The sequence below is a fragment of the Pan troglodytes genome, chromosome 8, assembly GCF_028858775.2.
Source record: "Pan troglodytes isolate AG18354 chromosome 8, NHGRI_mPanTro3-v2.0_pri, whole genome shotgun sequence".
NCBI classification, from domain to species: Eukaryota; Metazoa; Chordata; class Mammalia; order Primates; family Hominidae; genus Pan; species Pan troglodytes.
The window spans coordinates 83,534,195-83,548,448 of record NC_072406.2 but is presented as its reverse complement, the minus strand read 5'-3'; the positions used below and the strand labels follow the sequence as shown (position 1 = coordinate 83,548,448).

General features: G+C 51.7%; 1 protein-coding gene and 1 non-coding gene across 5 annotated transcripts in view; both read right to left on the bottom strand.

Annotated features, from left to right (window-relative positions):
• The window catches only part of SLC29A3 (solute carrier family 29 member 3), a 44,214-nt gene extending 31,822 nt beyond the window's left edge, over window positions 1-12,392 (bottom strand). Inside the window, exons 1-2 of one of the 4 annotated variants that reach the window (XM_063781880.1) lie at window positions 11,882-12,392; window positions 8,558-8,856 (exon numbers count right to left, since the gene is read on the bottom strand). In XM_063781880.1, coding sequence (XP_063637950.1) covers window positions 8,558-8,623 — 66 coding nt within the window. In that variant the 5' untranslated portion in view covers window positions 8,624-8,856; window positions 11,882-12,392. Of the gene's footprint in view, window positions 1-8,557; window positions 8,857-10,653 lie in introns of all 4 variants that reach the window. The other 3 variants (XM_521506.8, XM_016918509.4, XM_063781881.1) reach the window with 3 other exon arrangements.
• Window positions 6,170-6,273, bottom strand: LOC112204689 (small nucleolar RNA U13). The gene has a single exon (XR_002938356.1). It is a non-coding gene; the product is annotated as a small nucleolar RNA U13 (small nucleolar RNA).
• Window positions 12,393-14,254: the final 1,862 nt, after the last annotated feature.

Below are 14,254 nucleotides of genomic sequence, written 5' to 3'. Positions count from 1 at the left end.
GTCTGCATCTTTTTCTGGAACCCTTCTCTGTGCACCTGAGCCCTCTGGCCTGCTCATGGACCTCGCTGAGCTATGCTCCCTCTTCTTCATCATGCGTTTTTCCTTCTCTGCTGGATCATTTGCTTCCACACACAAACTGCCTGCTATGTCTCTCGTATTAAAAATAAAAGAACAGAAAATTCTCCCCCTTCTGAATCACAGTTCCCTGCAGCTTGTGCCTCATTGTCCTGCTCCCATTTAAAGCAAAATTCCTTGAGTTTGCTGTCTCCTGTCTCTCCCCCCATCCTCCACGATGCTGCTCCCCAAGGTCACCATGAACCTGCACAAGGTCAAACTCAAGGGCAAACTTTCCATCCTCATCCTGCATGGCTTACAACCAGCACTGCCACTGTTGCATCACTTGCTCCTCCTTGAAACTGCAGTCAGAGTGGAGTTTTCTTTTTTTAAGTACAGACGCAGCTTCATGAAACTGTTGTTTGCATTATAGACACAAATATCTTGCCAGGTGAGACAGCCATCATGCTCCAAAAAATTTCGAAAATGCTGATATAAAGCACTGGGGTTAAGATCACAGATACCTGGGTTGACAGGGCCCAGGTCTAAGTCCCAGTCATCACTTACTTTGTACCTGGGAGCAAATGACTTAAACTTTTCAACCTTGGTTTCCTTCTCTGTATAATGGGTATAATAAACCTATGTCTTTGGGCTGTAAAAAAAAAAAAAAAAAAAAAAAAAAAGATCATGAAAAAAAAAGCTTCTAGTACACAGTAGATTGCTTAATAAATATTGCTGAGTTAATGAATGAATCTGTGCCCTTAGCAGTGCCTGGCACATGATAAGAGCTTAGTAAAGGCAGTGAATGTTGGGATTTAGTGAAGTCCTCATGCAGGAGCCACCACCTATAAGGCATGCCATAACTGTCAGGACTTTCCACCCTACCTGTGTCTGCAGCATTATGTAAATGCTGCCAGGTGGGTCTGTGGGCAAAAGGCCCAAGGGCGACAGAGCATGCCTCCAACCCACACAGTGGGTAAGGGCACTGCTAGACTAGAGTCCCTCTGTTGCCAAATCTGGGTTCCTCCCAGCTACCTTGTGGTCCTATGAGACAGGACCAATCCACCTTTCACCTAGCTGTGGAGCCTTTACCAAATAGATATCCTGTGACTTTTAAACCTCTGGGAACAGGGAGCCTCCACTCCCTGACACAGCACAGAGAGGTTACCCAGCTGGGTCAGGGCCTCAGGACTGCCTCTCTTCTGCTCTCCCAGTTTCACTTGCTCTTGCTTTGTGCCACCCCAGGTGTAGGATGCCCATGTTGAGCCCAGTTGGCCCTATCACTCCTTTTCCAGGAGCCTGGGAAATTGGAAGGAAGAGGAGGGTGGCTGTGGAGCCCCCATCTCCTAACTATATCCCTTGGCCCCCTGGCCCAGCAAAGGGGAGCATTACCAAGAGAAAGGGCAAAGACTCTTCCAGGGGCCACCACTGGCTGGCATGGAACTGTGGGCTTGCGGGTGCAGCTCAAGCCCAGAGCATTTCCGTTAGACAAGCACCGAACCCTCCAACCACCTACATTTGTAGGGAGTCCCACGAGGAACCCCACACTCTGAGGTAGACTAGGCCAACTCCTTGGACTTCCCACAGGATGTGGCCCTAATTCTCCAAGGGGGAAACTGTCCCCTTCACTGCCAGGTTTGACAACTCAACTTGCATGGCAGGAAGTTCTCCCAGAAGGCTCACCTAAGTCTCTCATGATGTAGCCTTTGCCTGTTTAATGGGTTAATGGGTACTCTGGTGGAGGCAGAGGACAGCTGCTTTTTCTCCCTATGTGGTAACATTTTACTTGAATCATAGTCCTTTTTGTTTTGAGACTGGTGTTTCACTATGTTGCCAAGTCTGATCTCCAACTCCTGGGCTCAAGCTCACTGTTCTGTTCTCCCACCTCAGCCTCCTGAGTAGCTGGAACTACAGGCACACGCCACCACACCTGGCCTGGATCACGGTTCTTATCTGGCTACACATTAGCCTTATCTAGAGAACTTAAAATGCTTGTGCCCAGGCCCCTCAGAATGAATTAGAATTGGGTGAGTGGAACACGTGGGATGTGGGGTATTTTCTTTTCTTTTTTTTTTTTTTTTTTTTTGAGACAGAGTCTTGCTCTGTTGCCCAGGCTGGAGTGCAGTGCCACGATCATGGCTCACTGCAGCCTCTGCCTCCCAGGTTCCAACGAATCTCCTGCCTCAGCCTCCTGGGTAGCTGGGATTACAGGCACACGCAGGTGGGGTATTTTCTAAAAGCTTCCCAGGTGATCCCGATGTGCAGCCAGGGCTGAGCGTGCCAAGGTAGACAGATAGCTTGGAGAACACGCTGGTTATAAGCATGGGCTCTGCAGTTCTATCACTTGCTAGCAAATAACCTTGGGTCAGTGGCCTAAAATCTGTGAGCCTTGGTTTCATTTGGCAACTGGAATGGCAGCACCTAGCTCACCAGGATGTCATGTGGAAAAAGAAGATGGCAGGTCAAGCGGGAGGTGGGTACAGGCTGCATGGCAGGGACTTGGTAACCTCTGATAACCTGTCCTCCAGTATCCTCTTCTCCACACAAGCTCATCCTGCTTCCTTTGAACACTTCCTCCTTGGATTGGGAGGTCAGCCCTTCAAGGGCAGATCCCAAGTATGCTATCTTGCTTCTTTGCAGGGCTGAGAGACTGGACCAGAACTAAGGAACTGGAAATAAGGGGAGGGGATGCCCTAGGTCCCCCACTTGCTGAACCAGGACAACCTGGCTACCTTCCCTATGGCAGGAACCCCACTTCATGTCTATGCCAACACACCTGAAAGATCAAAACTCCTTTACTGGTAGCCACTGTGACTCCCAGATCTTCTTCTGCTCCCTTGCAGAGCCATGGCATCACTATCATGGATTGGGTTGTGGAGCTTTCCTTCTCAGACTTACAATAACTAATGTGACAAATATTTATGTGCTATTATGTGTTGGGTGTCATGCCAGGTGTGCCGGGGCACAGGATGTAGAGTAAGAGAGTTTTATTCACCGGCGGGGGAGGCCTCCTCATCTGTCATGGTGGATGATAACAGTTCCTGACCTACGGGTGCTGCAGCGCTGCATGAGATAATGCAGGCAAAGTGCTGAGAGCAGGAGCTCCCACCCAGCCAGCGCTCGGTCTCCATGAGCTGTAGGGCAGGAACGTGATGGGGAAGTATGATGCAGCTCTGAAGACCCAGACATGGAACCCCTAACTCAGAGAGGTGGCTTCAGGGGACGTGCCCAGGGATGAGCTGCTTCTGTCTCCTGCCTCACCCCTGGGACTGAGTGTTGGGGTACCTCCTGGTCAGATGGGGGGATGGACAGGGGCATCAGTAGAGTGCCTGGCCCGGGTCCCAGCCCTGCTGACACTAAGTCGGGCTGTAGGTCCCACTCATGACCTGGCCGCATCCTGCAGTCCCTCAGAGAGGAGTCCCTGGGCAGACCGAGGTACACAGGAAGGAAGGTGTAGAGAGCGGCTGTGGGGGCCTTGCAGCAAGGAATGGCCAGGAGAAGGTGCAGACACTCTTCTCTCCGGGGTAGGAAGTAGGGCTTGTCCAGCTCACTGTTTTGTTCTTGGCCAAGGGCAGCCAATACAGGCCTGCAGGAGAGCCTGGGGGAGGGCAAGGAGGCCCCACAGGGCAGGGGATGGCTTACAACCCCAGAGCCGGGGAGGACCTCCAGCTAAACAGGTCAGGTAGGGAAGGGACAAGGGACGCTGGGTCCAGGACCCAGGTGTAGAACCCAGGCATCTGGGGTTTCAGGCTGGAAAAAGAGGCCAGACCAGGGGCAGGCTCTCCAAAGGAAGGAAGATGGTGTTTGGTGGAGTCAAAGTGTAGGGGTGGGGGGTGGGGAATCTCCAGGATAGTACCCTACATACCACTCTCTGAGTATGAATGAGTCTGTAATCATCTGTCCACCTCAATGCCCCGTGAAATTCCCTATAGCCCTTCCTAGCTGTATAATCTCAGGCAGGTTACCTAGCCTCTCTGAGCCTCTGGCTTTTTGTCTTAAGAAAAGGGTTACTAAGACCTGCATTGCAGGGCTAATGAGAAACAACACATGCAATACCCCTGCCAGGATGGTGGGCCCAGAGTCGGGCTCAGGCAATGGCGGCTGTTGCAGGCCCCTGTGCCATCTTCTCTTATCAATTCTTCCTCATTTATGCTCTAAATTTTTTTTTGCCCTGGGCCAATACACCTGTGATAGATTTATTGGAGGTTCTTATTCCAGAGAATAGAGACAGGAGGGCAGAGTGAGCAGGATACTTTCTAAGCCATCCCCACATTTGTCCAGGCAGAAGGAAATGAGCCCGCTGACCTTGAAAGTGACATAATTTGGGGGAGAGGGTGTCTGGGTAAACCTTCCTCCTGGGTCAAGCTCCCCAACAAATGGCATCCATCCCCAAAAAATGTTCAAAGGAAAGTACAGGAAAGAATAAACATCTAGACCCACAGCTAATTGAGTTGCAGGTGGTGGCTAGAGACAGGCCAATTTGACTCTCCCCCTCCTTCCCCTAAAGTGGCCCTCAGGTGACAGGGCAGACGGGCAGCCTCTCGCAGGGAAATCAGGAAGAGAGGAGGAAAGAGCTGGGGAGGTGGGTGGCTGGGATGAGGAATGAGGCAAAGAAAAATGGCCCGCAAAATGCAGAAACGCCCCAGCATGCTCGCTTCCCAATCCCGGCCCATGAATCGAGGGGTGACAGGTCTCTCATCTCCGATGCCAAGAGCCAGGAGCTCCGGGCAGCCGAAGGTACTACATCTGCACCTGCCAGCAGTTGGAGAGAGGCCATAAAGCATCGTAGCAGGGCTCAGAATGCCAAGTGCCTGCAGCTGGGAAGGGATCGCCTTGCGGTGAAAGCAGTACACGAGGCGAGGGCTGCTCCCAGAGCCAGGCCTGGACACCCCTCCCTCCAGAGGCTGCTTGATCCCGGGGACCTGGCAGTGGACAGAGGAGGGGCAGGGCAGGTGCACACGCAATCTAGCTCTGTGCCGGCCGAGACAGGCAGGGACCTTCTGGAGGAAGCCCAGTAGGCCAGGTGATTTACCACGGCTGGCAGAAAGCTGGGACGTTGGAGTCACTGGTAAATAAAAGCGGATTGTAAAGCACCCCGGCTAAGCCTGCGCCTGTGGAAATGCACCAGGGCTGCAGGCAGCTTAGAAGCATGGGTCCATCCCTCAAATGATCAACACAATAATAGTGTTTATAAAGCACTTCGGATAGGGGTGCCAGGCCCTGTCCTAAGTGCTTTTTAATACATATTAATTTACTTAATCCTTACAACAGCCCTAAGAAGTTGGTGGTGGTATTATAATATCTTCCTTTAACATACCAGAAAGATGGCCGGGTGTGGTGGCTCATGCCTGTAACCCCAGCACTTTGGGAGGCTGAGGCGGGCGGATCTCTTGAGCCCAGGAGTTTGAGACCAGCCTGGGCAACATAGTAAGACCCTGTCTCTACCAAAAATACAAAAAAACTGGTCAGGCATGGTGGTGTGTGCCTGTAGTCTCAGCTACTCAGGAGGCTGAGGCAAGAGCATCACTTGAGCCCAGGGAGGTTGAGGCTGCAGTGAGCCTTGACTGCACCACTGCACTCCAGCCTGGGTGACAGTGCAAGACCCTGTCTCAAAAAAAAAAAAAAAAAAAAGTACTAATATAGTCCAGAAATATGAGGCAGCACGGAGAGTTCACACAGCCAAGCCCTGTCCAGTGCACCACAAACTCTACTGTGCCCTTCAGTCACCCGAGGGGCCTGGTAGCTGGAAGGCCGTGTCTCAATTGGCCTCGAGTGGGTGGGAGACTGCATCACTAACAAGCTCCCAGGTGAGGCTGCTGGTCCAAGGACACACCTTGAGTCGAGGGGCTGTAAACTACTCTGCGGCGTTCCTGTGGCACTTCCTCAGCTGTAGAAATGGTTTATATCCCATTGCTCTGGCCCTGGGAGGCATCTGTGAATTCCTCAGTTAACAGAAAAGGCCCTCACAGGTGTCAGATCGTGGGGGGAGTTGAGGGGTGGAGTACAGGAGTGTGGAAGTGTGAAGTTGTAAACATATCAATGTTCACACCCCAGCTCAGGCTAATCCAGTCAGAATCCCTGGGGCGTGGCCCGCATTGGTATTTTTATTCCTTTTCATCGGACGGGTAATGTGCCGATGATATAACAAGGTTTGAGGGAGGCCCATCTCACACATGTGCGTGGAAACCCAGTCATCACACTCATGAACTACAAAAGGACTCTGGACTGGTATTTTTCAAGAAGCTGCCTGGGTGACCCACATGTGTAGCTGCAGTGAGTCCTTGAGATGGACAACAGGGATGCCTCCCTCACTATGGCAGATTCATGCCTATAAAACTGAGGACAGCTCCTCGGGGCGAGGCCAAGGATTTCAAGGATTTCCTTCTGGGAAGCAGTGATGAGCCACCTCCTGGGCCACTGGAAGGTGCGGCTGGGGTCTGCTAGCATACCCCCTTCTTGTTTCTGATGCTCCCCTGGAGAAGAAGGGCACAGCTGGGCAGCTGGCAACATCTCATCTTGGCATTTGTCGGAGAAGCCCTTGCCTCCCCGCACTCTCAAGTGAGATCAGACACCAGCCTGGGGCAGCCGTGGAAATGGAGGCTCCTGACCAAGACTCTCATTGACCTAACTTTCGTCAGGCTCCTCCGAGCCCCATCCTCGACCTTGGCCCGACCCCCCAGTCCTGACTTCTGCCTGCCCAACTCAGTCTTAGTCAAGAATCCTTCAAAGTCAGATTAGCCAGCATCCCCCCACCTTTGAGATCTGATCAAGTTCCTCATTCCCCACCTCTGATGTATAGCTGTCCCTCCATATACTCAGGGCATTGGTCCAGGACTCCCACCTATACCCAAATCCACACATACTCAGGTCCCTAGCCAGCCTTGTGGAACCCAGCTCTCCCTGTAATCAGGTTTTGAACTCCACTAATAGTACATTTTCCATCAGCATTTGTTTGAAAAACTTCACATATAAATGAACCCCTGCAATTCAAACCCATATTGTTTAACAGTAGACTGTGTAAGTCCTAGACCTGCTTTCAACAAGAATTCTGTTGGGCCAGTTGAGCCAGAATATTTCCTTATCTCACATCTGATCAAGCGCCTCACCCCACTCAGTATACTCAAGGGAATGGTTCCAGGATCCCCCCATATACCAAAACCCAAGCATACTCAGTCGGTCTTACAGAACCAGGAATAGGAAATGTCGGCCCTCTGTATATGCAGGTTTCACAACTCACAAATACTGTATTTTCCATGTTTGGCTGAAACAAAAATCTGCATCTAAAGTGAACCCTTGTTGTTCAAGGGTCGACTGTGTAAGTCCTGGGCCTGCTTTCAGCAAGCAGAGGCCTCGCCTTGACGTCTCCTCTTAGAAATGTGCCATCCTCCAGCCCTCATGCTGCTCCTTGGCTATAAATCCCCATCAACTTTTCAGAGTTGAGCTCCATTTACCTCCCCTACTACAACAGTCTTAAATAAAGCTTTCCTTACTGTTTTAACAAGTGTCAGTATAATTTTTTTCCTTAATCCTCTTCCCCTACTGCCCCCACCTCTCTGGAAAAGTCACCCAGCAAAGTGAGCAGCCCTGTCAACTAAACAAAATTGACTCCTCACCTGGACATTCAAGGCCCCGGGCAATGATCTCAAGACCTCTTGCTCTTACTTGTGCCCCAAACACAGCTTCACAGTTTGTCATACACACCTGAACTTTCCTCCCATTCTGCCGTTGCCCAGCCTTTTTCTTCTACCTGGATCGTTTCCTCCCCTTTCTTGAAACCCACCAACTCCCAAGTCACAGCAATCTCTCCCATGGTGATCAGACTAATTATCCCTTCGGATTCATTTTCCCTGTCTTCCATAACAGAACCTCCCATTTTAGCAGGCACATGGTTCTGAGATAAAGCTACATTGAAAGACTACATTTCCCAGCCTGCTCTGCAAGCTGATGTGGTCACATGCCTAAGTTTTGACCAATGCAATGTAAGAAGAGCAATGTATGTTACTTCCAGGAAGTGTTCTTACAGGCAACAGGCATTTCCTCCTTCTCCTCTTGCTTTTTCCTACTGATGTAATGGCTGGACTTACAACAGCCGTCTTGCACTATGAGGTGGCCTTGGCCATGAAAGCTGCACAGAAGTGAAGCAACTGGGTTCCTAATGCCATAGAACATCATACCAGCCTTGGGCTGTCCCCACCAGAATTGAACATGGGAGAAAAATGACCTTCCATCTCATTTTAGTTACCAGTCTTTTGGAATTTTCTCTAACTCACAGCTGAACATAACACTATTCAGTCCATACCTTCACATCCCTGGAGGCATGGACTCTGGATTTATGGGTTTACCATACACACCACATGGAACCATAATTTGCATCTTCTTCCCAAGCTAAACAGTAAGTGATCTAAAGGCTGGAAATGTGTCTGAAATCTCCATCTTCCCCTGCATGTGAGGCATGAGGCCTCTGTATGCTCCCACCAGCCTTGCAGGAGAAACATGCCCTTACCAGGATGTCTGAGCCCTCAGGGTCCTCCCCCGTGGCTGGGCTGGAGGAGTTGCCGAGTTTGAACATCCAGTACTCCTTGGCAGTGATAAAGAAGTTCCATGGCAGTAGACTGCCAATGCCCAGGCTGAAGAAGATGATGTATGTGCCACAGAAGCGGTCCTCGGGCCTCTGCAGGCCAGGGGGCGGGCGGTCCAGCAGCTTCTCAAGCAGTGCCTCCTGGTCAGCTCGGAGACTGCTGCTTGTGGTTCTGTAGGTGGAGTTTGAACTGTGCTGAAAGTCGTCCTCTGAGACAACGGCCACTATTGGAGCAAGGAGGGCAACAGAGACAGGGTAGGTGAGTAGAAACTGAGGCTGGGGGACAGCTGGGGACCCACCCAGCCTACAAAATGACCATGCCCCCTCACCCTGGGCTCTGTAAAGTCACCAAAGCCTGGTTGGAGAGCTTCATTTTAAGGATCAGGGAGAAAGACAAAAATCAGACCTGGAGAAGGGCAGGATGTCAGAACTGTAAGTGTCCTCAGAGGTCACCCCAACCATGCAAGGGCAACAGAGGTAGCAGTAGCACATAACTGTGGAACAGGCTGGGTTTTGTAAAACACTGCATGATAGTGGGGACTGTGGCAATGTACTCAGAAAGGCAAACCTGGTCTAAGGGCATTCACAGTTCTGTGCAGCCATAAAAAAGAATTAGGACCCTTAATGGGCAAAGAATGATCTCTAAACCCTTTTCGATTTCATGTGAAAGAAATAAGGAGCAGGATAGTGTGTAGAATATGCTACTATGTGTGTAAAAAAAGTGGGGAGAGAAAATATACATACACATATGTATTTGTATATGCATAGAATATCTCTGGAAGGCTACATAAGAAGTTTCTAACAGTGGCTGTCTCTAAGGAGGGAGACTGGGATGGTGGGGGGCGGGGAGGGGGACTTCCCTGCATTCTTATTTGTGTCTCTTGAATTTTGAACTATGTGACTAGTTTATTACCGGTTCAAAAACAAAATTAAAAGTGTAAATTTAAAAAAAACATTCAAATTAAGTAATAATTGTTTAAAAACTGGTAGTGTCCAGGGCTGCCTCCAGAAGCTGGTGTGTAGCCTCTGACAGTCCATTCCCATTTCATTTGTGAGGAAAGAGAGGTCCAAAGAACTGAAGGCCATAGGCTACGTAAATGGCCAAGCCTGGGTTTGCAGCTCCTGCCTGGGTCCCACCTCTGCTCATCACACCCTACAAGGAGCCAGCCACTTTCAATCTATGGTAGCGCCTAAGATAAATGGAAGAGCCTAGGCTGCCAGCAACTATTGCCTACATGGCCTTGGGCAAGTTACCACATTTCTGTGCCTCAATTTCCCCAAATGTAAACCCAGAGAAGCCATTTTTATGATAGTTATGCAACTGCAACTGGCTGGCAATGCCTGGCCTGTAAGCAGCTGTTGAACAAATGTCAGCATCTCCCTGGCATCCTGGGCCTGTCGCATGGCTGGCTGGCTGCTGAATTTGGTTGTAAGGTAGCATGCCTGCTTCTTTGCTCTACATAGCACCTAGGATGTGGCAGCAGCTTGATAAATGAGAAATGTCTCCAAAATGCTGAGGATGGGACATTTCAGAGTCCCTTCTGCAGTAGCCTCTTCCCTACCCAATAAACTAATAAATAAATGCATCTTGGTTTCTATAGGAGGCTAGGCCTAACTCAAAGCATCGTACTAAGAAGACTGGGGCCTTTATTCCCTGGTGGGATGGGAACACCTCCTCACATGGGTGCAGAACCTTATCCACTATTTCAGGAGAACCTCAGAGCATCCCTTGGAATTAGGCAGGGCAGAAAACATTGCCCCCTTTTTTCAGATGGAAAAACTGAGGTCTGGAAGGCACTTGCTATGTCCCACAAATAGAAAGAACTCCCAATAGCTAAACTTAAGTCCAGTAATCACAAATGCCAAGGTCTGTGCCTAACAGAGGTCACACTTGAGGCTGACAACAGCCTAATATATTAGGTACTACTCTAAGACCCATTTCACAGAGGGGTCTGAGGCTCAGAAAGGTTGAGTAACTTGCCCAGGGTCACATAACTAGCAGATGACAAGAGTGAACTTACACAGCCAAGCAGACTGGGGCCCATGCTGGACTCCTCAGCACACCGGGGAGGACTGGCTGGGAATGGGAATCTGTGTCTGCTGGTTCCAAGTACAGGCATCCTTCCTGCAAGCCTTGAAGCCAGTGAGTCGGGAGAGGCCGAGGCACACTGCAGGCACCCTTGTCAATGTTTGCTGAATGAAGGGACTCTGCACGACCAGGACATTCTCCCCTGCTGGGGTAGCATGTACCCTGGAGCCAGCAGGTGGGGGGCCACTGGATGCCCAAGTGCAATGCATCCAGCCAGCAAGTCTATTTTAAACTCCCCTGGTTAGCAGAGCCCCTCCCCAGCCTGGATTCGCATGGAGGCCAGCATTAACAAGCTCACTGTCTGGAAGCTCACTGTGTGGAAAATCGCTTTTTCCACATGCACCCACTCATAGAGGAAAAGTCATGTGAAGGCACAGCAAGAAGGAGGCTGTCTGCAAGCCAGGAAGAGAGCCCTCATCAGAAACCAAATCAACCAGCACCTTGATCTTGCCCTTCCCAGCCTCCAGATCCATGAAAAACAAATTTTGTTTAAGCCACCCAGTCTATGGTATTTTGTCTGGCACAAAATGGTACAAATGTAACAAGCTCATTTGTTACATTTTAAAAATTACTGTTTAAAATGTAAAAAATAATCATGACCCACCCACATAGAACAAGAGAGAACCGGCAAGTGGTTCTTTCCAGAGGCTCCAGCTACCTGTGGGGGCGGCTAGAAGGTCCACCAGCCCTGTCACTCAGGACCACACCTGGCTAGGGCCCCCTTCTCAGTTCCTAGCGTCTATTTGTCAAGGCTTGACTGAGCTTCTGAAGAAGGAGCCAGGAATTTTCTCTAACCAGGGTCACAGGCCAGGGCACTGGAGTGAGCAAAGTCTTATTAGTCTTTATAAAAGCTAGCTGCTGGCTTCTGGATTAAAAAATAAAGAGAAAGGCAGGCAAGGAAGTGCCCAACCTTCCCCAAAACAGGCTGGCCGTGGCCTGGAACGTGCTCCTGGGTCACCTGCAGGAGCCCGGCCATGCACAGACAGGCAGCCCCGCACAAGGAGGCAGCAGGCACTGCTGGGGCCGCGGCAAAACCTCATCTGGGCTGGGAAGCCTGGGTGCTGGTTCCAAGGAGGTTCCTGACTCTGGCTAGGTGGCTCGCCCCTCTGTGCCTCGATTTCCTGGGCTGTGAACCGGGGTGGGGAGCTGGTAGGGCTAACCTGTGGGAGGGCACTGGGAAGCGCAGGGCACCGCCTACTGGCCGCGGCAGAACCGGCTTTGCGGTGTAAACAGCCCCAGCCTCAGGCCCCGCAGCTGGGACGGAGAGAATCAGCCACCGTCTGGATACTTCGGGCCGACGGGTCCATACCAGGCCCCCACCATGCAGGCGGTGAGGTCCAGTCTCAGGGAGGAGGAGGGGAGAGGATTTGGGGAAGAGAAGATAGAGACCCAGAAAGAGGGGTGGCAGAGAGCAAGGAGGGAGAGGAGGGACAGTGGGGAAGGGACCACGGATGGGGTAGGGTCCTGCGGCTCCCCTGGCAGCCCGCAGCCGCCCCCAGGGCCCGGGAGGGAGGTCGCTGAGCGCGAGTCTGGGGGCGGCCGGCACCGTAGCCGGAAGAGCCCGAGCCGGCCCGCACTTACTGTCGCCGCTGCGCCACGCCGCCGCTGCCTCCGGCGCACGGCCAGGACCACTGGGCTTGGGAGGCGGCAGGCGGGCTCCTCCCCTGGCCCCGCCCCGTCCCTCGCGGCAGCACGCCGCCGCTTCCCCGTTTGCAAACACGCCTTTTTCCTTTGTCTTCTCCCGGCGCGCCGGGGCTCCCCCTCCTGGCGCTGAGCTGGGGCCTGCCTGCGCCCATTTTACAGGAGAAAAAGTGAGTCACCCAGTCTTAAACGCACTGCCCATGCTTGCGATGGGTGCGCGGCGCATCAGGCCTCTTGGTTGCTGCTCCTTCTTTACCTTGGAGCCAGACCCCACTGTCTCAGACCTCCCCTTTAGCTACTATAACCTGCACCCCAGGACTCAAAGGAGCCCTCATCTTGCCCCCAGGCCTCTGCAGAGACCCCTCTCCAAAGGCCGCTTCTACCCTTACCGGCTGCCGGTGCTCTGGAGGTGAAGCGGGACCCACACCCGGACTGAACTGGGCCTCCCAGGCCAGGCAGCTATTTTCAGTAGACCCAGAACTTGGCAGTCAGCAATTCCAGCCCTCACACTTGACCTCAGCCACAGCGTGTAACACACAGCTGCTGCGTGTTCTTTAAGAAAGCAGGGGCCAGGCGCGGTGGTTCACGCCTGTAATCCCAGCACTTTGGGAGGCCGAAGCAGGCGGATCACCTGAGGTCGGGAGTTTGAGACCAGCCTGGCCAAAATGGCGAAACCCCGTCTCTACTAAAAATACAAAAGTAGCCGGGCATGGTGGTGCGTGCCAGTGATCCCAGCTATGTGGGAGGCTGAGGCAGGAGAATCGCTTGAACCCGGGAGGCGGAGATTTCAGTGAACCGAGATGGTGCCACTGCACTCCAGCCTGGAGCCTGGGCGACAGAGCAAGACTCCATCTCAAAAAAAAAAAAAAAAAAAAAAAAAAAGGCGGAAACCTTCCTGACTCCCGGTCCTGGCCCAGTTGGCCTATTCAGAGCAGGGATCTGGATGCTTCGCAGGGCCTGAAGATCTGTGACCATGGATAGTAAATTCTTGCAGTTGCCATCCCAGGGCTCAGGGGTGCCACAGAACCCATTGAGGCTGTCAGTGTGTGGACAGGTTCTCAGAACATCCCCACTCCCTGCCCCAGCCTCTCATTTTATAACCACCATTCCCCAAACACTGGCCTGATCATAAAAGTCTCTTGAGTACACATCCAGATTCTGGGGACCTCTCCCCAGGAGGGTTGCTGCCACTCCCCAATCCCTGAGGGTGGGGCTGTATCTGCTTTGTTTGCTCTTCCCTCATAGTGGGCACATAATTTGTGTTCAATAAATACCTGGATTAATACAACCCATCACTCAGGGGGTGCAGAATGGGGATCCAGAATGGATCTATTTAACAAGCTCCACCAGCAGGCGAGTTTGGAGACTAGCACCCTAAATTGTCAGAAAGCCCCCCGGCCCAGGAGAGGAAGGGGCTTAGCTCCAGGCTTACAAGCTGAGGGATAATGGTAAAATTACTAAACCTCTCTGAAACCCAGGGTCGGCTTACGACTATCGGGAGAATTAAGTCAGGTGATCCATGCCAGGCACTCAATGCAAATTTCCATCACTTCCAAGGAAGACACTCCCCACCCCCAAAATGTGATAGTGTATATGTTAGTTTAGTCATCAGGCCTTATTTTTAGCCTCTTTACGTTGGAAAAAAATCCTCTAATATACAGAGCATTTTCATGAACAGTCTCCCATTTGATCCCCCCCCCCACCCCAGTACCCAGTGAAATGGGACTGTTGTCCCCATTTTACAGATGAGGAAAGCCAGGCTCAAAGAGGTAAAGTGGCTTCCCAGGGCACACAGCTGGCAGTGATGGAGTGGCAGAACCCAGAGCCAAGGCTCTTTTTGTCATGCCCGGTTACAGGCAGGCAGGTGAGGCTGAGGGGAGCTGGGACAGCAG